The sequence below is a fragment of the Perna viridis genome, chromosome 3 (genome assembly GCF_037379345.1).
Source record: "Perna viridis isolate PV_CMFRI_1.1 ecotype Kerala chromosome 3, ASM3737934v1, whole genome shotgun sequence".
Taxonomy (NCBI): domain Eukaryota; kingdom Metazoa; phylum Mollusca; class Bivalvia; order Mytilida; family Mytilidae; genus Perna; species Perna viridis.
Window position 1 is genome coordinate 26,165,758 of NC_142447.1, and position 23,959 is coordinate 26,189,716.

At 31.9% G+C, this 23,959-nt stretch overlaps 3 protein-coding genes across 4 annotated transcripts; all 3 read right to left on the minus strand.

Moving 5' to 3' along the window:
* Positions 1 to 695: 695 nt before the first annotated feature.
* LOC148621618 (nuclear pore complex protein Nup107-like) lies at positions 696 to 23,876 on the minus strand. 2 transcript variants are annotated; one of them, XM_088576170.1, is made up of 26 exons: positions 23,795 to 23,876; positions 22,053 to 22,128; positions 21,658 to 21,770; positions 21,271 to 21,375; positions 20,799 to 20,935; positions 20,387 to 20,456; positions 19,766 to 19,919; positions 18,477 to 18,612; positions 17,924 to 18,001; positions 16,951 to 17,042; positions 16,604 to 16,682; positions 15,577 to 15,690; positions 15,035 to 15,211; positions 14,461 to 14,666; positions 13,672 to 13,714; positions 13,156 to 13,225; positions 6,938 to 7,056; positions 6,073 to 6,208; positions 5,210 to 5,373; positions 4,727 to 4,829; positions 4,221 to 4,309; positions 3,344 to 3,415; positions 2,833 to 3,006; positions 2,498 to 2,566; positions 2,032 to 2,199; positions 696 to 984 (listed from the first exon to the last, which is right to left on the minus strand). In XM_088576170.1, the coding sequence occupies exons 2-26, from the start codon at positions 22,085 to 22,087 to the stop codon at positions 880 to 882; spliced, it is 2,808 nt and encodes a 935-aa protein (XP_088432296.1). In that variant the 5' UTR covers positions 22,088 to 22,128; positions 23,795 to 23,876; the 3' UTR covers positions 696 to 879. The 2 variants fall into 2 exon arrangements, with proteins under 2 accessions (XP_088432296.1, XP_088432295.1); XM_088576169.1 differs by having other exon boundaries at positions 21,658 to 21,773.
* Positions 8,258 to 9,507, minus strand: LOC148621619 (serine-enriched protein-like). Its single transcript, XM_088574004.1, has one exon. It carries the CDS (start codon positions 9,144 to 9,146, stop codon positions 8,454 to 8,456), a length of 693 nt encoding a protein of 230 aa, XP_088430130.1. The 5' UTR covers positions 9,147 to 9,507; the 3' UTR covers positions 8,258 to 8,453.
* LOC148621620 (serine-enriched protein-like) lies at positions 11,983 to 12,791 on the minus strand. Its single transcript, XM_088576187.1, has one exon. It carries the CDS (start codon positions 12,686 to 12,688, stop codon positions 11,996 to 11,998), a length of 693 nt encoding a protein of 230 aa, XP_088432313.1. The 5' UTR covers positions 12,689 to 12,791; the 3' UTR covers positions 11,983 to 11,995.
* Positions 23,877 to 23,959: the final 83 nt, after the last annotated feature.

A 23,959-nucleotide genomic window follows, 5' to 3' on the forward strand; every position in this document is an offset into this window, starting at 1 on the left:
TTATTGTATATACAATTTTCAGGGTTTTCTTTCGTGGATTCCCAGTACAGCCACTAAGTTTTCAACAGAAATCTTACATTTTGTTTGGAATTTGAGTTTGTGGTTTGAAAAACTGGTACCCCACAATCAATACTTATTCCATTTTAATTTCAACAAATGGTTGCAATTATTGTTAATTCTGACTTTCGAGTGTCAGTCCCTGATAGAATCAGACAATTGGTGACCATCACAATCAAGGGAAACGGACAAGATTTTCCATATCATGCTGGACCACTGAGTTACAATTTCAATGAAATGCACTAACAACAAACATTTCAAGGGCAATTAATCAGTCAAAAACCTCATTTTTCTAAGATTCTATTGACAAATTCTGAGTGAATCCAGTGATGAACATTCCAAATGGAAAATACATTCAATAGTCAAAAACTGACACTGTCAGTGAAATAATTTCTTGCTATGGTGAATCAATGGGTTATAATAAAGCTAGTAATTATTCTGACAACTTATCCTTATAAGATCACTCATTATATTAAGCACCTAAGTTAAAAATCAAAGTGTAAAGTGTGTCAATACCTGAATGGCATTTCTTTGCATATACATGTACCATTTATACATTAATACACATATATTTGACTGCATGAAAACTCCATATTTTTTGCCTTATTTACTGATACATGTACCAATCAATACAAAAAAACATTCAATATTTTATTTGAAATAATTCCTTGTTCATCAAAAAAAAAAGATTTGTATTTTTCACATACATATGATGAACACTCAGTGGTACAAAAATGATTTTTCATTTCAAGAGTTATCATAATTGCTTCAAAGATCAGTTTACATGTTTTGACACTAGAAAGCATCCGGTCAAGTGGATACTCAGTCTAAATCATATCCCAAAGTGTCTCTGTTCTGATCCAAGACCGCTAATGATGAGTCTCGTAATTTCTTCAATAGTTGTCGTAGTTCATCTTTTCTGAAAACCTGTAATGTGAAACAGAAAAGATACTTTAAATGTAATTAGTAACTACATGTAGACGCTCTAACGCTTAAACTTGTTTTTCTAACTAACAACAAGACAAGAATTACAGAGAATTAAAGATATTCAACACATTTGTGCTACAAAGGATTTCATCTAAGCCATAAATTTTTAGCAGCTGCATCCACCTGATGAATTACCTCAGCAGCTTAAACAGTGGTTTTCTGCAGAGTTGATTAAGGATAAAACTTTTTAATTTCATTTTTGCCTGAAGATTCAAATGATTTCAAATTTTATAAAATGTAGCACTAATACACATAGTATAATACATGTAGTAGAATGTTTATCAACATTTATATTTGATATTATTTCCATCTATTGTATCCATTCCAGGTAAATTTTGCCAGAAGAATTAAATGAGTTAAAATTTGAAGAAAATTGAAAAACTAGAATCTAAATTGCCACTTGTCAAACCTAGCAAAACCATGTTGGTTTTCTTCCATAAATTTTCATTCTTACACATACATGTTTATCACTCGCAAACTAACTGGAGGAAGAGCTTAAAGGTGCTTTCCAAGAATGAATGAATGATTATCTTAAGAAAGTATTGAATATCAAAAGCATTGTAAGGGGAACTAATTGATTGTTTGTAAAAGAGAAAAATCCTGGTACCATCTGTAGTATCAGTTTTTCTTGGCCATTTTCTATAAACTGTGTCAACATAACAATCATCACTGAAATTGTAAAACATTTTTTTAGAGCAGTCGTTGATTTTGAGCAACCAAAATGCATTGGAAGTATAGGGTCACTGACAGTATATACATGTAGCACTTTGGCTGTGCCTACATTCCTACACTTGCATGAATTACTTGTTTGCTATAACGTCACTTTCCAGGGCTGCTAGTGGGAGAGAAATATTATAAAGATGTTGAATAAAAATTAAACTTGATTAAAAAATGACTAGAACTGCAATTTTACCATGATTCTAAGTCTCATCCGTTTATTGTTTTTATTTTAAGTCACCACTGTTATTGTCAATATCTTTTACTTACCGTGTAAAGTTGGTGCTGTTCTGAGGCAATAGTATCTGCTAACTGCAGACATTCAGCATACTGTTGACTAGTATGTAGTGTGGTGTGAAGTAAGAAGCACAGTCCTGGTAACACTAACTGTCTTAACAACTCCATCTGGTGGAGACGACTTTGATCTGCCTCATCATCCTGTCAAAAAAATAGGCATTAGACAATAAATCGAATATTTCAAAACACATACAAAATCAGCAAGTAAATCAAAATTAAAATTTCAGTAAGATCAAAATCTGATTTACTTTATCTAATAAAATTGTACGATTCTGTCAATATAAATTTATACTTACATGTATATAAATGCAAAAAATAAAATAAAATCATGCGACAGAAAATCTTAAGAGTGAGTCATTAGTCAGAGCACATATACAACTTTCTTTTTTAATTCAAGTATTTTTCCTAAGTGTGAGAAGTAAACTAAAAATAAATTAACCTCTTTCTGGTCCACCATCCAGCCACCACCAGGGAACAAAAGAACGTTATACATTTTACCTTTGGTTGTCTGAAAATACACCACAAGTTTATTGTTGATTCTGTTTAAAAAATCAATTGCACATCTAATATTCAGTTCTGTGAATTTTGGAAATGAATTACACACACTATAACTTATGCATGTAATGAAGACATTATTCCTGTATTATCTTGAACAACAGAAAAAATTGTGAATCCTTAAGCGAAAAATGAAATCTAAACATTGAGCATGAAAATAAACCATTTTCTTTTTCCCGACTAAAAAACATTGTCTCCAAAGCAAGCATCATTTTCTACCTTGGTTTGAGAAATGAGATTGTGCTGCCACCTATCCATATCATTTTCATACTGCTTCATGCGATGTTCATGAGCAACTTTCTCCGTAAATGTAGCACTATGAGAAACGGTAGGTTTGATGGGCTGTGTATGATGGTATGTGTTAAACCAATCATTAAAACTCTCCATGGCATCCTTAAATAGAAAAAAAAATAAGACATTTATGCAACTGTCAAATGAAAACCTAAAAAGCAATGTACTTTAAAAAATGCTAAAAGTCATAATTAGTTTTACATGAAAAATCACATAAAAACAGGTGGAGCTGAGAGTTGTTTTTTTCATAGAGCTAGTGTTTCTTAAAAGAAGAATGTTGTTTAAGATTAACAAAATATCTACAACAATGGGCAGATTAAAACCATGTTGACACCTGCAATGACTTAATGCCAGTGACAATAAGATAAGAAATACATCCATGTTAAACTTAACTTTAAAACACAATACAGAAATAAGATATAGTTAATTGTCTACTTACTAAGTATACTTTATGACAGAAAAATTCTCTGACTGTATTATCCTCTGCTGGTGATAGGTCTGTGGTACCAGTCTACATGAAAAAGGAAAACTGATCATAATTTATTTCAATTTAATTATTATTACATTGGTATCTGTTTCCTTGTAACAAAATGAATCTAGGGTCTCCATCTGTGGGTGGTTTCCCTAACTTTTAAAAATATTCAAATAGCAATATTGACCACAATTTACAACCCAAGAATCAAACAAGAGGTGCATTGGATCTTTTATGTCAGAAAAAAAATTACAGAAAACCACACTTTCAAGAATATGAAGACCCTGAATTGGTTTTCTTGGTTGCTTGGGACTAATTCATGCAAAATAAAAAAAAAACACCATGAACATTTTCAAAAGTTGGCAGGTATGGTTTTATTGAGCAAAAAACAAAACAATACATACACCATAATATAAAAGATATTAGTTTAGTCCTTGTTAACAATGATACAAAGCCACCTAAAAAATAAGTTTCACACTTTCTTTTTAAATGCTGAAAAAAAAAATTATTAAATGAAAAATTATGAGGCTTTTTTGAAAAAGATTTACAAAACATACAAGATAGGTGTTACCTCTGCTACAGAATTTCAAAAATTTTCTGCTTTTGAAGATTTCTACAACAACTGGCATGTTTATTTTTACTGCATTAGAACACTATTATTTCTATCTTAAGATGAGTCAGTTCACCAAAGGACAATTCTACTAGTCAAAGGTATTCTAACGAAAATGATTGGATCTAAATTTGACATAAAAAGACTTTAAATCAATACATTGATTCTTTATGATTTCTTGGACTATAGTCAAAGATTTGATTCTGGCTCACAACAATTAAAATCATCACTTACCTGCATTGATCTAACTTTCATCACTACATCAATAGAGTCAGGAGGTAGTTTGTCAAACACTTCTTTGGCTGCTGGTAGTTTCTTCACAGCTGAAATTTAATAATGTCTAAAATAAAAAAATCACTCAAAGCATTCTTGATTATGACCTCGAAAGAAATTACAAGATTAAGATTTACATGCATGGGAGTAAGAAAAAGCTACATAAAAATGAAAAAGACAATTTTTCATCCCATAACATTAAACAATTAAAGTACTAACAGTTAATTTTGGCAGGAAGGAGGAAATATAAGAAAATATATTTGAAAATTGATTAACTATTTTTAAATTGCATGCCAAATATGCATTTCATATATGTTCAGTAAAATAAAATAATGTTAGCAAATAATTACATCTTTCACAGTATGGGGTAAGATATAATACAGAAACCTGACAGACAATTTCAAAAAAATTAAATCATACATTTGTCTTATTTACAAAGGTTACATACTACATATACTAGTACATACCAATAAATGATCTCATTATAGCATTTCCTTGTCTTATGGCTTCTACTCTTTGGTAAGTGTCAAATACCAACCAGTCAATGGAATTTATCTTCTTTTTATCATCCTAAAAAACATCAAACCATGTAATATATCCAGAAAAAGTTTCAAAGAAATTGGTCAAGATAAAGTGAGTGTATACAGATGGCTAAAATTTATCCTGTTTTAGAAAACTTTGTTCAGTAGGGCCGATACTTGAGTTGATTACAACTTTGAAATTATAAAATTATAGCATTACAAGAAAATGTATTGACATTTATGTCCCTGTCAGAACTAAAAAAATTTTGCATCACATCACCAAAGCATCAACTGACAAATACTTAACTTACTTTAACCTAAGGCAAGGATAAACAAAAAACTAATTTACAATTAAAAAACTAGAGAAAAAAGATAGAAGCTCAATACTTAGTTTTATGGGCATAAAAATGAGAAAAGGTTTTCTCATACCTCAGTAACAGTTGTATCTATATTTGCCTCCACACTCTTACTGAAATCAATTTCATTATGACTCCTAATATTCTCAACAACTGTTTTGGTTATGGTAGCTACATCTAGACCTGCTTCTCTGGCTAACTCTAAACATCTGTGTCTTTCTTCAAGCTCAACCACTCCTACAGCAAGTTTCATACGAAAGTCTTAAAATTGTCACAAAAAACTGCTCTCAGTATAAAAATAAATCATATAAGTATTATAACTATAGTTGAAGCGTTAAGAACTTAACAGCCATTCTCTGTAACTACTTAACATGGTGTGACACATATGGTGCCTGATTTCTGTTATAATTTGCAGGGCTAGCCCATTAACACCAGAAAATGAAAAAAATACCCATAGTTTTTGACTGTCTGTTGCCATGGTAATCAGAGTTTAAATTTTCCAATCAAAATTAGGGGTTCTTTGGCTTGGAAAATAGTTCATTTTATTCTACTTTTAAAAGAATATAATAACTTGTAAACCCTAGGTTTAGAGCATACACTATACTAAAGAAATAATTCAAAGTAAAACTTGCACTGAAGCAAGAACCTTTTTGGTGTAGTAAAAAGTCTGTGCCATAAGGAAATTGTTTGAAGCCCCTAATTTTTTTAATCATTACAACAAGTGGATTTTTGTAGCAGATCCACCTTTGTCATTCAATTTAATGTTCTGTCAGAAAAAAATCAACCCTTCATTAGATCCTTTTTTTGTTTGAGAAAATTAATATCAAGTACAATTTTCATGTTACCAGAGACCCTCTGCACAATAATTATCATCAATACTTCAATGCTGAAAATAATCAAAGCAAAGATAGACTTTTAAATCAATAAAAAACTAACCCTCAAGGAACCTAGCACACCACAAAATCTGCATGTCAGGTGGTAGGGCAGCTATATAATGAGCAACTATCAGTCTGTTATTGTCTTTAATTAGATCCTCTACATATGCCTCAAGTACAACATTCACAAAATCATCCTGAAAATATAACTCACATCATCACAGACATGACATTGATTTTTGCAGGTTAAACAAAAATTTCTTAAGTGCATACATGCATATGAAAGATACTTGCAAAGAAGCCTGCCAAAGTTATTTAATAGTTAATATTTAAGAAGATACCAACAAAAATATCAATTATATATTTGTACCTTAAGCCTATGATGCAATATTACAGTAAGTGTTGTTCTAAGAACAAAGCCTCATATGTACATGTATGTATCATTATATCAACTTTTACATGTATTGATAATGACCACAATTTTGGTTCAAGTACTTGCTGAACACTTCTAGTGACTTTTCAAAATTGTTTTTGAGCCACACTTGTCTTCATTTTCTATTACATGTAACGTAACTGGTAAATAAAAGTGGATAACAGTGCCTGAATTAGAATGATTTCTCTTTCTTTATGCCTTGATTATTTGTTTTTGATCAGCAATTAATTACAAATAAAATGAAGATAACACTCTACAAGGATTATAAGTTATATGTTGTAAGTGTATTAATTTTCATGGTGGACAGAAATGTGCAAAACAGTACCTGCAGCATTGATTTTTCAAATCTATATAACACTAATCATTTTTGAAACCACGAAGAATTGGTTTCCGCGAATATGTTTACATGACAGAATCTATGAAAGTTAACATGTTTACAGTGATTTCCTTACCTTTGATATATGTTATGATTAAGGCTAAGCAACTTCCTTACCCTAAGTTCAGGCCTAGTTGACCTCAAAAACAGCACAAAATGTGCCATAAATCTGACAAGGTGGGTGGGTAATTTAGCTCTGTCTGTGTGTATCCATTGTGACATCATCTCTAAAAGCTCTAAAAGAAAATAGTGTATACCAATCAAAACAAACTAATTAAAGTATACACATCAATAGACAGGTTCCTTCCTTTTAATTTAACCCAAGACAAGCTGCATACATAGTTGACTAAAAAATCTGAGCAGGTAACCCCAACCCAGTAACCTCAACAAAGCACATGAACAGAAAGTTGATGTCAAAAATCAATCCCACCATATACCACCTGTATCAATTTTCTTTCAAAATAACAAGTGGCTGTAATAATTAATTAAAACTGTAACTAATAAGTTGATGGACAGACGGACACATATATCATATATAGAATCATTGTCCATATATTATATATATGATAACATGGTGGGGGTATGATCAACTTTATTATATAGATATCAGTGATTTACCGATTGTTCCCAGTGTAATTTTTTTCAATAATTCACACTTTGAAATTTTTTCCATAATTTCACTCTCACGCTTTCTCCCACCAAAACGTCACAACATGAATATCAATCTGCCGTTCACAAAATTTTAAATTTGTGTGGAAAATAACCATGAATAATGGAGGAAATCTACATAATAAATAAGACAATCAATTGGTTATCCTAAATAGCCAAAATATAATCACTTGTGCCAAGAACGCATTAAGATTTAACTTGTGCATGGAACAAGTTCCACCCACTCGTTAAATCTAGGCGTTCTTCTGCACTCATGATCATATTCTGGTTATTCACTCTTTCCAATTAATTATCCTATTATTCTTATTTTATGTTGGGAATAGGGCAATGAAAAAGAGAAGCAAGCCAGTAGTCTTTAGAGTATTCCGGTACACTAAGTATTACATAACAGTGAAACAGTGACAAAAAATGTTAAAAAATATAAAAGGTAACAGGAACCACTTCCCCACTGTAATAATTATATCAGCAATTAACTTTCAAATTAAAAGAAAAAGTCAGTTTTAATACATGTTACATACGCATAAGTAGAGTCTTTTTTAAATTGAGATTATGTAGACTTCATGTCATTGGTGCTAAGGTAACGAGACAACTATGATCAATAAATAAGATAAGGACCTGGAATGCACCAGAGCATTGAGTTGATCCACTGTCAACACTCTGCCTTGTTCCAGAAACATGTACTAGTACATGCATAAGCCAAGAAAAAAGTATGTTTTTATCTGTTATATAATAAATATTCCTTCTTGAAATTTGAGGTAATGCGCTTTTATAAATTAGACTAAGACTTTCGTTTTAAAATCTCATGGACCTTTTTCTGTAGTTAAGGATTTAAACAAAACTTTCTGGAATAAAAACGAATATTGATAGTTTTTTCCCCAAATGTATTTCTTCACATTACATAAAACATAACAGAACAATTAGCACTAAGAGTGTCTTCAAATTCAGAATTCAAGAAACGTCAACTTTACAACTCAACTGTCTTTGGTTGTTGGCTAAATAATGTCTCCAGCAGTCTTACTCCTGTCTTGTGGTTACTGTATCTCTTTGCTGATTGGATAACTTTTGAGACGGTCCCTGACTTGATTGAATGGTTGACAAAGTCCCAGCATGCTGTTTCAAGATCATCAAGTCCAAACTGTGAAGCGCCACAAAGAAGTCCTGTTACACATGAGCTGTTGATATCTACTGAGCCACTGTGTATAAACTGTATTATCTTTCTGAAGTCCTCTGGTTCATATTTCTTAACAACAATGGTGGTTTTGTCAGAACTCATTCTCTTTTTCTTGTTCTTCCCAGACTTTCTCTCAAACTCTGCTTCTTTTTGTTTTTTTAGGATTAGGTTGAAAAGTACTCTGCTTCTAGATCCAAGGATGGCCTTGACACCATGAATTTTGACCTTGTCAGCACCAACTTCAAATGTAACATCACAGAGTTCAGGAAGAGAAGATATGGTCTTCAGATGATCAGCCAGAGTATGTGTATTTCTATAGGTCATCTTTTCTTTTATCTTGACAGGTTCCTTGTTCTCTCTTACAGGTAACCGTTTACTCTTGTTGGAAGATTCTGAGTCTGAGGGTGTGGACTCATACCCAGAAGAGTAGCCATCAAAGTCTTGTTCAAAGTCCACTAAAGCCAGAGTTGATTCATATCTTTCCATGTTCAGTCTGTTCAATTATATTTCTCTTGTAAGATATTTGGAGTTGTGATTGATGTTGGTTAGACAATTCTAGGTTATATATTATAGAATCTGGTGAAATGAGTTGCTCCATGTTGACAAAGAGTGTGAAATGTGACAGTCACAGAGATGATAGTGACAGGAAGAAAGTGAAATGAGCAATTAACTTGGTAATGGCTTGGGATAATCAGTGATAGTCTACAGGTTACAATGAGACCTTAATTTGAGTCTTAATTAAATGATTGATTACATTGTTCTGAAATCATTAGACTACAAATGAAGTGTCTTATTGGCTTATAGTTTTACAAATATCAATTACAAATCATTAGGAATTAAAATTTGATGTTATTGCAGTAAAAGCAAGTATTACAATTGTCCTTCACAATCTTTCTTTTATGAACACCAGAGTAATGCATTTTAATCTTTTAAAGTAGATCATATTAAAAAAATTAAGTAGACAGATTATCCTATTTTTTCATTAAGATTACCTTGAATGAACAAACTGTTTTAAGATATAAAATATAGGCCGCCAAACTTAATTTTGAGTTAATTAAGCCTAAATAAAGGCAATTTTTCACAACATTTTATATAGATTCTGTAAGGACTATTCTTTTGCTACTATTAAGAATCTGGTAGATAAAATTTATTTTGAAAATGATGTTTGTAATTTTACCATAAATAGGTTTATGCCAAAAAATCTTTTTGAATAATTTAAAAACATTTTTTTTGCATCTTTTCATGCATTATTTGCTCACTGAATAACATACTTCTGTATGAGTTTGCAAAATGACAGAAAAGAGTGCTTCATGTAATATGTTTGATCTAAATTAACATAAAATGCATCATGTAAGTGTTCAACTACTAAAAACACAGTTTATGAGGAAACATGTTTTAAAGTGTCAATATCTTGTTAAATTCTAGTTAAACAAAGTTTCATCTATCAAAAAATTTAAAAGAAGGACCCTTTGATGTAAACTGAAAAAAAGATCTTGTTGAACCCAAAATGATTATAGATATCTAAATCAAGTTCAAATTTAATAGATTTAATTCTATGCAACACAAAAAAAAACAGGCAAAGAATCATTTAGAGTGCATATCGTTACAACTCTAATATGATCAACACCTGCAGAAAAAAAAAATCGACATGACAGATAAACAATCCTTTCCTCCGAATGTAAGTTCTACTTCTACTTAGATTTGTAAACTATCCTTAGGATCAATGTTAGGAGGTCTATGAAACAGATGAGTTTTGTAAACTATCCTTAGGAACAACGTTAGGTTTATGAAACAGATAACTTTTGTAAACTATCCTTAGGATCAACGTTAGGAGGTCTATGAAAAAGATGAGTTTTGTAAACTATCCTTAGAATCAACGTTAGGTTTATGAAACAGGTAAGTTTTGTAAACTATCCTTAGGATCAACATTAGGAAGTCTATGAAACAGATCAGTTTTGTAAACTATCCTTAGGATCAATGTTAGAAGGTTTATGAAACAGATGAGTTTTGTAAACTATCCTTAGGATCAATGTTAGGAAGTCTATGAAACAGATCAGTTTTGTAAACTATCCTTAGGATCAATGTTAGGAAGTCTATGAAACAGGTAAGTTTTTGCATAATGACAATCAAGCTAACAGTATTACATCGAAATGACAAAAAATGTTAATTCATGTATGAAAACTAGATAAACACAACCTTAAAGACTTGAAACCAAACCCAAAATTGATAAATACATGTGTACCGTAAAATTTGGATACTTTGGCATTGGGTTATTTTGTTGATTATTTTCCAAAATAGGGGTGCTTTATTTTGGTGCATTTAATATTGGAGGTTGTGAAACATTTTCAATTGACAATTCTAGCATTCAGCTTTGTTTGTGCTGTTAAATTCTAGCACTTTTAAGACAGACACTAATATGCCAAAACAAAAATACATCTAAAATTTCCCAATTTACAGTATTGGACAGCATCCAAAACAACTTGCAACATATACCCTATCTATATTAAGTTACACACCAAATTTGAAACTTAACTATCCATTGGGAATCATGATTTTGTGATGAAAATTTTCTCTATCATTCACTTTTTGGAAAATGGCAAAATCCCTCAAAACAGGAAGTTGATATTTGACAGCATCAAATTACTTACATCATGTGTGTGACAAAAATCCATATAATGAAAAATGGCAGAGTCCCACAATTCAGGAAATTGGTATCAGACAGCACCCGAAGTCTCTTTCAATGTGAGCAACATCTTAACAAAGCCACACACTAAATTTTTAATAAATCCATACATTGGTAGTTGAGATAATTGTGATGGAATTTCGACAGAATAGGAACTGTGATGTAGTTATGCTAATGCAATTACATTGACCTAGTACCAGTTGTTTATATATAACTAAACTAATCGGAAAACTTAACAGTAAAATCTGATAACATGAACCACAACACTCATGCTGATGCCAACACAGATGACCAGAAAGCAATACCTTAGTCTCACCTTCCATAACTTTCATCACTGGTGAGACAAAAATGAATCTGTAATGTTGGCAAGCAGTAATGGAGTCACATACATGTGTACTGTATACAAAGAATGTTAAGGCCCAAAGCCTAGTATAATATAGAAATAATAACTTATTTTCAGATTGTTTGTTTATTTCAAGGGTTTGAGTATGCATTTCTTCTCATACTTCTTTACAAAATAAATGAGATTGTTTTTTTGAATTCAATAAACTCATTAATAACAAAGATTTTAATTTTTACATGTTTATTCTGACTAAGTAAATCATAACAGAACAATTAGCACTATGTGTGTTCTAAAATTTAAATGTTACATTCACAATTCTACTGTCCTTGGTGTTTGACTAAATATTTTCTCCAGTAGCCTTACTCCTGTCTTGTGGTTACTGTATCTCTTTGCTGATTGGATAACTTTTGAGATGGTCCCTGACTTGATTGAATGGTTGACAAAGTCCCAGCATGCTGTTTCAAGATCATCAAGTCCAAACTGTGAAGCGCCACAAAGAAGTCCTGTTACACATGAGCTGTTGATATCTACTGAGCCACTGTGTATAAACTGTATTATCTTTCTGAAGTCCTCTGGCTCATATTTCTTAACAACAATGGTGGTTTTGTCAGAACTCATTCTCTTTCTCTTGTTCTTCCCAGACTTTCTCTCAAACTCTGCTTCTTTTTGTTTTTTTAGAATCAGGTTGAAAAGTACTCTGCTTCTAGATCCAAGGATGGCCTTGACACCATGAATTTTGACCTTGTCAGCACCAACTTCAAATGTAACATCACAGAGTTCAGGAAGAGAAGATATGGTCTTCAGATGATCAGCCAGAGTATGTGTATTTCTATAGGTCATCTTTTCTTTTATCTTGACAGGTTCCTTGTTCTCTCTTACAGGTAACCGTTTACTCTTGTTGGAAGATTCTGAGTCTGAGGGTGTGGACTCATACCCAGAAGAATAGCCATCAAAATCTTGTTCAAAGTCCACTAAAGCCAGAGTTGATTCATATCTTTCCATGTTCAGTCTGTTGTATTATATTTCTCTTGTAAGATATTTGGAGTTGTGATTGATGTTGGTTAGACAATTCTAGGTTATATATTATAGAATCTGGTGAAATGAGTTGCTCCATGTTGACAAAGAGTGTGAAATGTGACAGTCACAGAGATGATAGTGACAGGAAGAAAGTGAAATGAGCAATTAACTTGGTAATGGCTTGGGATAATCAGTGATAGTCTACTGTCTCATTCAACCTGGTTTACCTGATCAAATTAATTAAAAGAATTGCTCTTTAATTGTTTGACATCAATCAAGTGTGTTGATTTATTTCAATTTAAAAGGTCCCCTTGCTACTTTGGTTTCATATCATAGCACACAATTTATAAATACTTTTATTTTTATACCAAAAGTACTTCATGTGGTGAGGTATAAAAACAATTAAAACAAATTTTGATAAACCATAAGAATCTGGCACATAATTTACTTACTGTCCACTTTTCCAAGGATGATCAGCTTCTGCATTACATGGTACCATTCCTGAGACTCATGTCTAACTTCCTGTTAAATTATGAAAAAAAAGTAGAATTACATATACATCACATTTAAAGTATTTTTGTAGGTCACCTTTTCTTTGATTTTGACAGATTCCATGATATATCTTAATAGTTACTGATTATTCTTTTTGAAGATTCTAAGATAAAGGGTGTTGACTAACACCTAGGTGAGTTTGGCTTTTTTTTTTTACTTCTGTTCAAAGCAAAGTTCTATTGATATTTTCTAGTATTCATAACAAATACTCATAGATAAAAGTATTCATAAGCTTTTTTTAACTTTTTTTTTAAACTTAGTTGGTAAAATTATTTATGTCATAACTCCTAATTTAAAAAATTTGCTGTCAGCTGATGGAAAAGTAATTTAATTCACATAACAAACTGAACTTGTGTTGAAAGTTAGTAATAAATACTCAATGAAATATCTATTTAAAATCTACTGTTTGTTTGTACCTCATATGATTCTATCTTCTGAAAAATTGTCTCCATATCAGTCCTACATAAATAATAAATACCATTGTGACAAAAATAAATTTGGAATTTTAAAATCATGAAAAAAGGCTTTCCTAATATATTGCATGTTCTTAAAATACTACATGTACTATCTCAAAGTACTGTGAGATAACCCCTGTTCATCAAAGTGGAATGACATTAAAATAAATAGAGTATTACTGGCAAATCCCCCTTGTTGAAAAAAAGAAAAACAGCTTTTTTTAGAAATCTGTTGAGTTAATGAAAACACTGATAGAACTTTTCATTAGCTCAACTGATTTTTAGAATACCCCATCTTTAAAATTTATTTAAATGCGAAAGGCTTGTTGGATTATCTCCCTTTTAGAGTCTTCCAACAATAGTTATATGCCTTCTTGCACATCTACATATGATGCCCAACCTTTCTATAAAATTTCATTAAAATCCTCAGAGCAGTTTAGGAGGGTTTTATCCTGTTAAATCCTTAATTTAGATTACCTCCCTTTGGAGTCCTCTGACAGTAATTATATTCCTTCTTGCGCATCTACATATGATATCTAACCTTCCTATAAAATAACATCAAAATCCCTTAAAACGTATAGGAGCAGTTGTGCTTTCAAGAAAGACAGACAGGGTGATTCCTATATACCCTCTTAACATTCAACAAATTAGTGAAAAGAACATTACTGAAAATACATGTATTTAACTACCAATATACTTAAAAGTTTATATGATGATAAAGTTATTATCTCTTTTTAACAACAATCTTACAGTTGATCCCAGTATTCTGGTGGTAGACCTTCTAGAGTCCTGGAGGTTGTGGTTTGTAATCTAATCTCCTGTTCTACCCAGATATCTACAGCTACCTTCAGATGTGCCCACAGATGGTCAGACCAAGATTTACAAGCTGGTAGTATAGCTCGAAGGTTGCCACTTAATACACCATACATTGCTTTCTCATGGATGTCAAACTTTGGCTGAAACATACAATAAGTTGTAACTAGAAGAAAAGATAAAGAGTTGCATGGAACACATACAATGTTCTTCAATTTCAAACAAAAACATCAGTTATCATATCGTCAAATGAGTTCATTTAAAATCAAAGAAAACTTCTATGATTGTACTAAAAATAAAATCATTCTGTTTAAAAGGAGCTCAGAAAAACCAAATCATAACAAGAAGTTGTATGCATATGTTATGTTATGTTATGTTATGTTATGTTATAGTGCAATGCTAAAATATAGCTTAAGTATACCCCACTTTCAATTATTTTCACTTACACTTAAATATCCATTCTAAAATTCTGGGCATTTACAAATAGTGCATTCAATAAACATAAAATTACCTCTTGTCCCATATTCCAGCATACACTTTTCCAAATATCTCTGTAGGGATTTCCTTCTATAGGTGACAGACTACCATCTTCTGAAACACTTTTGAAGTTAGGATCATGGTGAAGTCTCCATCCTTCTAATGTAGCAGCTCTCCATGACTGACCATGCTTTCTACATATCTCTTGTGCCTATAAATCATAAAGAAATAATTACTTTATTATGTTTAATCCATGATAAGCTTTGTGATAAAAGTAGAATTAATAACAAGAGTGTGTATAACCTTTTTCTTCAAAGCAGAAAATTCTCTACTACAGTATGAATTAACACAAAGCAGAATCTTGCCCTGATAAAGTTTATATCAAATAAAATCTTATATTAAATAATTTTCCTTCATTCCTTTATTTCATAACTAATGAAGGAAATCAGTATTTGACAAGAATATAAGGAGAAAGGATATGGCAAATATGTCAAAGAGACAGCAACTCCACTGGGATGAAAAATGTCAAAAATATGGAGATATATACTGCATATCTGAACAATGAAACAGATCTACCTGGTCAACTAATCCACCTCTCAGACAAAGGAACAATGTTTGTAACAATCTTCTCTCATCATCTTTATCCAAGTCATCTAAAAGCTTGTTCTGTCTAATTGGTGCATCTGGGTCCTATAATAACAATGGCTCATTTAAAGATCAAATGTATAACTGGAGATGTGGTATGATTGCAAACAAGACAGTAATCCATCAAAAGCCAAACTCAAACTACTAGTATATCAAAATAAACATTGCCCTTAAAGGGACTAATACCCCCTGCAGCCTGCTGAACCCTGTACACTTGGGGAAGAATGATGGACTACACACTTTGCTGTCTTGTCTAAAACACCCAACTCGAAACAACAATCAGTACTATTTTGTGTTGACAACACAATTACAGAATATGACTAATTCCGGACAATATGCACATCTCCATATGTTAATCTAACACTGCATTGATTTTCATTACAATCCTGCAAGTAATTAAGGGGGAGTTGTGATCAGACAAAGTGTTGCTGAAAACTGTTTAAGTTCCAACAACTGTCATTTCTAATAAGTCCAAACACAAACTTCTGATTATATGCACATCCCAATATGATAATTTAACACCCAATTAAGTTTCATAACAATCCTGCAAGTAGTTGAGGAGGAGTTGTGGACAATGCATGAGACCAAGTTTTTGCTGAATAACGCTCAAGTCCAACAGCTGTCACTTTTCTTTTTTTTTTTACAATTTTTGTCCAAACCTAAATTCCTGTAGTATGCATATCCACTCTATATTGCATCCTACAAAGTTTCATAACACTACAAGTTGCTAGGAAAATAGTTTGGACAGACGGACAGGGTGGAACTTGTATCCTCATTTGCGAGGGTGTAATTAAAATTGGCAGATGAAATCTTTACATGAAATTAAGTATGAGAAGGATAATTGTACAGATCATGAGTTGTAAACTACATGCTTATTTTGAACAATTCTTTTTTCTCTGATCAATAGCAAAATATATAAATGCAAAGTATAAATTGTGTGAATAAGACACATCATTACCATTTCGTCCACCATGGGTCTTTCACTACCAAACACAGTCCCAGCATCTTTCTTTTGTAGCTTACTTAATGTGTTCTCCCTATAAAAGATATTGACACATATATCTAATACATTCTTTTGTGATTCTGGAGGTCATTTGGATGGCAAAGATAAGGTGCTTTTGTTGTACTATGTTGAACTGTCTCAAACAGAAAAGGCATGACTATAATGAAATGCTGTATACTACAAATCCATAAGATGTGTAAACTTCTTAATCAGACAAAACAATACAGCAAGCTGTAAAAGATAGGAATAATAAGTCTGATCCTGTCTGATATTACTGTGTCATAATTAGTCTTATATCATACCACGCAACAGCTCTATCAGAGAAGAAGTGGACATTTTCTCTGTAACTATCAACACTTTCTTGTGCACAGCTTTCCAACCAATCAACAACACACTGTCAATACATAAAGTGAAGATATAGTAAATAAGTAAATGAAGTTGTTTTTCTCTTCAATGTAAGTTTTTCCAAGTCTAGGACATATGCCCCCCCCCCCCACCCACCCGGACATTAGCTCTCAAGGACAAAAGCCCCCCCGCCCACCCCGACAAAAGCTCCATCTTATAATAAGCTTAATGTAAAAATATATATTATGTCCAGTACTCTAAGGATCGTCTCGGTGGAGAAGATCAGCATATGGTTAGGACTGTCAATACTGCTATTATTTAACAAGAATGGCTCATCACCATTGGTAACCTGGTACTTGTCAGGAATAATCATGGTCTGAGGAGTTGGAAGTATTGGCAGTGCATGTCACATCTGATACCACATTTGATGTGTCAAATTGGTGGCAACTGAGAAGCAGCAGACTCTGTTACGTTAGCAACAGCAGTGCTAATTATCTATTGGGGAGTCTCTTCAGTTTCTAAAGCACATCATTTAATGCTGGCCTTAACCTCAAAGATTTATTTGCTTGATGTGTCAGGTCATGGTTGTGGTCATTCTGCTGGGCAATGACTTCCTCTCTTCTGACTTTGAGTCTAGCAGTGCAGCTTTCATAGCATCTTTTCTCACACTCCCATGCAACAGCATCATTAATAATTGATAAAATTATTTCTCATGGGGGGCTTATGTCCTGATCCCAGTTTTCTCTTTTAGTGAAACCAGAATGAGGAAGCAATTAACAAAAGTTTTTATAATGTCAGTTCTGTAATTTGGAACATAAATTATAAATGACATTACATTTTCATAAGAAAAGGATGAATAAGTTTACTTAAGAATACATGTGACCAGCTGCTCAGTACTTTATTGCCTTATCAAGTATATAACTTTTGTACCTGGCACTGTCTAACATTACTCTGTCTCTCAAACAGCTTGTCTACATTTTCTTTATCACTTTTGCTGAATGGAGAGTCCTACAAAGAATAATCTTATTTCTGTATTAATTCTAAAATATACAAGGAATTTTAATTGAGTTAACTCTAAGCTATTGCAAGGTTCTTTTTATTTATTTAGTCCAGCAAACTGTCCAATCCATTTAACCACTTATTCTTAAAAAAATCATTTTAAACAAACGTGTAACATTCAACTCTTAGCACATAAACTTCATACTCTGCAAACCATATATTCTGACTCAAAAGTAGGTACAGTGTATTCCAAATGTGTTGCAAGTATTTGTCATAAATCATAACCAGAGGTTAATCTGTCAGGAAAATAAATCAGTGTTTGCATTAATCTGCATTATACTTAGAGAAGATATGTTTTTAAAAAAGTAGTTGCATCAAAAGAAATCCTTAAACTTTATTGAAATAAATAAAAATTTCACAAAGAATTTCAAAAATTTCCTAAGCAGGTAATAAAGTTTTAAATGGATAATGGCAGAAACAGTACCAGATTGACATCCATATCTTCATCCATTTCATCTCTCTGTTCACTTTCCATCTGATCTTTGAATAATGACTTTATCAAATTCCATGAATTTCTTTCCTCAGCCAATAAATACAACAAAGCATACTTCTGTTGAGATCTATAAAACAGGAATTATAATTGTATGCAGATCTTTCTTACTGAAAATATTCAAAGATAAGAAGACATCATTTCAGATTAGTGTTGTAGGGAAATCAAAACTAATTCTAGCTGGACTACATACTCATTAGTTGTAATTATGTGACTATACATGTCCCAGTAGGGTTGTTGTCTCTTTGACATATTCACCACATCCATTCTTGTGTATGATTTGTATGTTTCTACTTTACAATTGAGTAGATTTTGTATGTAAAGATTAATGTTATACAAATTTCTATGTACCAGTGTGGGAAACCATTTTTTTCCAACTTGCCATTCTGGCTAGTGGAATATTGATCTTGCTAGCCAAATAGAAATTCAACTAGCAAAATTTTTTGGGCTTTTTTCGTCTGTACTATCACCTGTTTTCTCTTGGATTTGACTATCTTCTGTCTTTCTTTTTCTTTCTTCAACTATCTTTTCATTTGTTTTCAAATTGATCAAAAGCTTTTCCATTTTCGAATATTTTCTCCCATTGAAGTTTTTCATGTACAATAAGTACTCCATTTCTGAACTCATATTTTAAAAATAAAATTATATTTCAACAGATTCATCATTATGAAACAAAAAAATGTTTATCATTGCTTCTTGTTCATTTTTTTTTACAATAAACAAATGATTTAAGGTAACATATCATAAATTAACAACATAATTTCGTTTGAATACTAATTCGAGATCGGGACTGTCGCATAGGTTTTGGCACATCCCCTTTACCGGAAATTAAAATGGCAGATTGTAAACAATGCTTTACATCAATAAAATTGTGCATGTCATGGCAAAATTCACTTGACATATTAGATCTAAAGCTAAACTTCTTAAAATGAAGGGAAAATGTTTTTAATGTATGTTGTTAAGGAATGTTTAACTAAATAACATGTTGGCTGGTTAACTTTCCTTGGAACTCGCTAATCAAATGACTGTCGCAAAATTGACGAGTGTAAGCTAATTAGAACTTGCCAAATTTCACATATACTCGTATTTTGCGAGCAGGCAAGTGGTGGTTTCCCAAACTGATGTACTGGTGAAGCTTTTATCAGGTTAAAGAACAGACACCAATTAAATTTTACTACAGACTGAGAGACAATAATAAACTTATTGGGGTTTGAAATACTTACACCGAATCTCTAGTAGCTCCACGAAATGTTCTTTTTAAAAGTGTAACTTGTTCCTGACAAAGTCTTTCATAATCTTGCAGTAAGTTAAAAGACTGGGCTCCTGATGGATGTGCATTCATTGTATCTGTGAAATCTTTAAATAAACCTTTACAACCTAATATGAATAAAGTCATTCAATTAACTTGGCACTACATCAATATGTACTTGAACATGTACATAAAGTTGCAAGGTAAATAAATACTGCATATTTTACTTCAAGTAAAGAAAATGTTCTGAACTTAATTGAACTGAAATAGTTTCAGGTTTTCCCATTCATGCTATATTTTTTTGTTTCTAAAATCATCTACTGAATTTGTAATAATGAAAATTGATTTCCATGTCGACCACTCAAACTGAAACCTTCACCGTAGCAATAAAAGGGCTGTTCCAGTGTTAAGATGTTTTATACCATTGGTATAAGATAACTTCTTCTTATTTAAACAAAATAATTGGTCCTTTATTGATACTTTTCAACATCTTTTCTTGTTTTTCAGAAAGTTTAAGTATTGTTTTTTTTTTGTTTTTTTTTTTTCACAAAGAAGCTCAAATATATCAGAATAGGTTTCATAATCTGACAAATACCTAATAATCCTTGATCATCCTCCAATAATAGTCCCACATTTGTGGTAGTAAAGTCTTCTGTCATTTCCTCCTACAAATTAACACAAAATGTCATTATTTAATACTTGGGATCAGAAAATAATAGATATGGTAATAAGTTCAATTTGATCTGTGATGTAGCAGACAGACATTTACTGCAATACTAAGGTAAAGAGTGAAGAAGTAACTATAGGAGTATTTCTACTGTATATAATCTATGAAGATTGTATCAGCAATTTACAAGTTATCTTGAAGCCAGTTTTCTTTCTCATTAGCGTGTCAGAATTCATTTACATAGAGATGTTTGAGACACAGTCTTTTAGAAAAATGCAAAATTCTCCTTTGAAGCTGATAGATAAAGCTTAGCAAGACATGAAAGGTTAGTTATCAGTACCAGAAACTGAGTTCCAGACATATTCTGTCCCATATATTGTTGTGTGGACATATTAAATGAAACGTGGTCTGATTTTTGTGGTGTCTTCTGAGGAGTTGGACCTAGTATTGTAGATACATCTACTGGCTTGGGGGCATCTGTAAGACAAAATAAATGATTTTACAATGTACACATAAAAGATCACATCAACTGATCTTTGACTCTTTAACTGCAACTACACTGTTTAACACATCACTATTGAATCTGTAAATAAATATTTTAATACTGGATATTACCAACATATAGTTTTTTTTATATTCCGATTTAATGTAGTTACAGGATATTCATAGCAAGTCTTTTTTCACTTGTCATGATATATTGGCTTTGCATACAAATTTAGATACATGTAGATGAAAAAAAAACATAAATTTGTCAGTGGTTTCAAATCATAGTCCTTAACAGGTACACAATCAAAATAATAAGGATAACTTACATGATGAATACCTCAGTCCACCACGAGGAGTTCTAGATGAATAAGTTGTAACGGGTGATGGACCAGCCCTAGGAGATGCTATACTCTCATCAAGCATTTGCAATGCTTTAAGAATTAAGGAAAGTAAGTTCAAAACAGTTAGACAGTAGAAAGTTATAGCTGCGAAATTATGCATCAAACTTAATAGACAAATGCATGTTTTATAGAACTGGTATTAAGTACATGTAAGACCATTTTCATGAAGTGTGTTAGGAAACTGTGGTTATAAATCTGAATGTTATTCCATTACCCGAGACCAATGCAGAATGAAAGGTATCTAATTCTACCAAAAGTATCACAGTTTTCAGTGAATGATTCTGTGTAAAGTTTCAAATAAAGTAAGGATACATTTTTGTATGTGTACATTTGCACTCCTACGTCTGAATGTTTTACTTTGTTCCTGTCCACGAACAACTGGTGATTCACCTTCCAGTAAAGTCTCTAGTCCCATTTGTCTGGGTCTGCTACAATATGAAGATTAGTCAAATTAAAAATGAACAATTTAAAACCAGTATTAAAATTTGTCAATATATAATGTGCATTAGATAAATTGAATAGAATTGGAATCCACATGCATTACCTGCACACATAGTAAAAGAATAGAATGCTATTATTCTGAGTTAAGTATAGAGGGAAAAGTTTTAAAAACAGAAAGAAAATCTTATCTTACATGATGAAAATCAATGACATAGTAAAAATATGACAATCTGTTAAAGCCTTTGCATACATGAAGGGTACATTACCTCTGACTGAAGGTAATATCAGATTCATCCATCATTTTGTTCTAGCCACAAAAAAAAAAACTCCTACATGTGATTCCTAAAAAAGTAGATAAAATTCATGAGGTTAAAATACAATGTACTTATATCCAACTAAAGTATCAATATCCTACTTGAACCTTCATTCCAGAGCTTAAAAATAGCATCATGGCAACTCTATATTCATATACTGTAAGGGATTATTGTAAACACAACTCAAAACCAAGCCAGTCTAGACAAACATTTGCTACCTTCAATGATAAAATACAACTCCAATCGTGGCTATTCCTATGATAGGAATGGTCAAAATAGTTAAAAGTATGATGGCATACAAATATTTTCAAAAATGACTTTATCAGTCTTACCCATAATTCCTTGTGGATGCCCAACAATTTGACCCTAAGACATTTCCAACTGTTGCAATTAGGACAATTCAAACCAAATATAACAATGATTTAAACATTATTGTAAGGTAAATAGAAAAACATAACAGGGTTGACAAAATGAAAGGTGGCATGAATTTATGTCTCTATGGGAGCATTTCAGGTTTAACATGTCTCATATTTTTAATATAATAGTTATATACAGATCACTCCTTGGACCTTTGACCACTCTAAAAACAGATTACACAAAGTAGGTATTCCCTATGAGCAAGACAGATGGATAAATGGACAGAGTGGAGCAACTACAAGAGTGTTTTTGACATAGATTAAAATCTTTATACACAGTTAGATACAGTAATTCAACAAAAAAGTTTAAGTTTTGCCTAATTTTGACCAATTTGCTAATAGATCCCAAAATTAAAAATCTAATTTGTTTTCTGCACTCAATTACAGGCATCCAAATCAACAGTAACACGTCTTAACGTGAAGTGTTTTGGATTACTGCTTGCCGGCAATTATGATCTTGAGATTTTAACAGGTCTATCAAGATTTTTCCCACACTGCTTTAATTTGTACTATTTTGATAATATTTTTTAAAACGTCTTCTTTACATTTATTACATACCATGAAGTACATATACTTTGCATAAAATGTAAAAAAGATTGTTTCAACTAAATTTCAAAATCAAAACTAATTTGAAGGAATATTATTTCCTTAAACTTTTTGGAAATATACTGTACTGTTGAAAATTCAGAAATTTATGTAAAAACTGATTACAAAGGAAGCAAGTGATATTTTGCATATACAAATGCAAAATTCTTTATACATGTTTGTACAAAATTTAGACCTGTTAAATTGACGGTATTTGTCAAATTAATTGTGCGGTGTCATTTAATCATTAACAAATAATTAGCTGTCCATAAAATGGTGATACTAGTGAGATCAATTTGAAATCCACTTTCTACTTGTCAATCATCATCATCCAATGACCATGATCAGCTGATTGATCACTGATAGTGATAATTATATGAGATTAACCAGGAGTTCATTAAGTAGCCCTGCTCAAGTCTAGGAGCTAGACTGGCATCAGTGTCCTACTCTTCAGGCTACATACTACATAATAAGTATTCTGTGTTTACTGCATACTTACTATACCTACTGCCTAGGACCACATTTGAGACAATGCAGTGCTGGAGATATATATTTTTTTGGTTTAGAATTTGAGTTTTGACCGATGTAAATAATCGAGTAATACTAAAAATAAACAGTCAATGCATCCCTTTAGTTGTCAATATGAAGGGTAATGTTCAACGACTTTCATGTTTCACTAGGTGTAGAGAGTACCTTTATATCAATATTTCCAACTTTCTTATTCTTGTGCTTCGCGCTAGCAAGGGGGATAACTTATCACAGTTTTCAAATGAAACGAAACTATGTTTTTTTTCAACAGGTTAACCGCTTATGGCCAAACCTTCTTACCCAGTAACACCTTTTCGTATTTTTTTTAAA

Excerpts from the sequence above, each read along its gene's own strand:
- LOC148621618 (XM_088576169.1), bottom strand. The coding sequence starts at position 22,087 with ATGATGGATGAATCTGATATTACCTTCAGTCAGAG. Across the intron at positions 16,683-16,950 it reads TCTGATAGAGCTGTTGCGTG|GGAGAACACATTAAGTAAGC; the intron begins GTATGATATAAG and ends TATCTTTTATAG. Across the intron at positions 15,212-15,576 it reads GAGGTGGATTAGTTGACCAG|GCACAAGAGATATGTAGAAA; the intron begins GTAGATCTGTTT and ends TATGATTTATAG.
- LOC148621620 (XM_088576187.1), bottom strand. The coding sequence starts at position 12,688 with ATGGAAAGATATGAATCAACTCTGGCTTTAGTGGACTTTGAACAAGAT.
- LOC148621619 (XM_088574004.1), bottom strand. The coding sequence starts at position 9,146 with ATGGAAAGATATGAATCAACTCTGGCTTTAGTGGACTTTGAACAAGAC.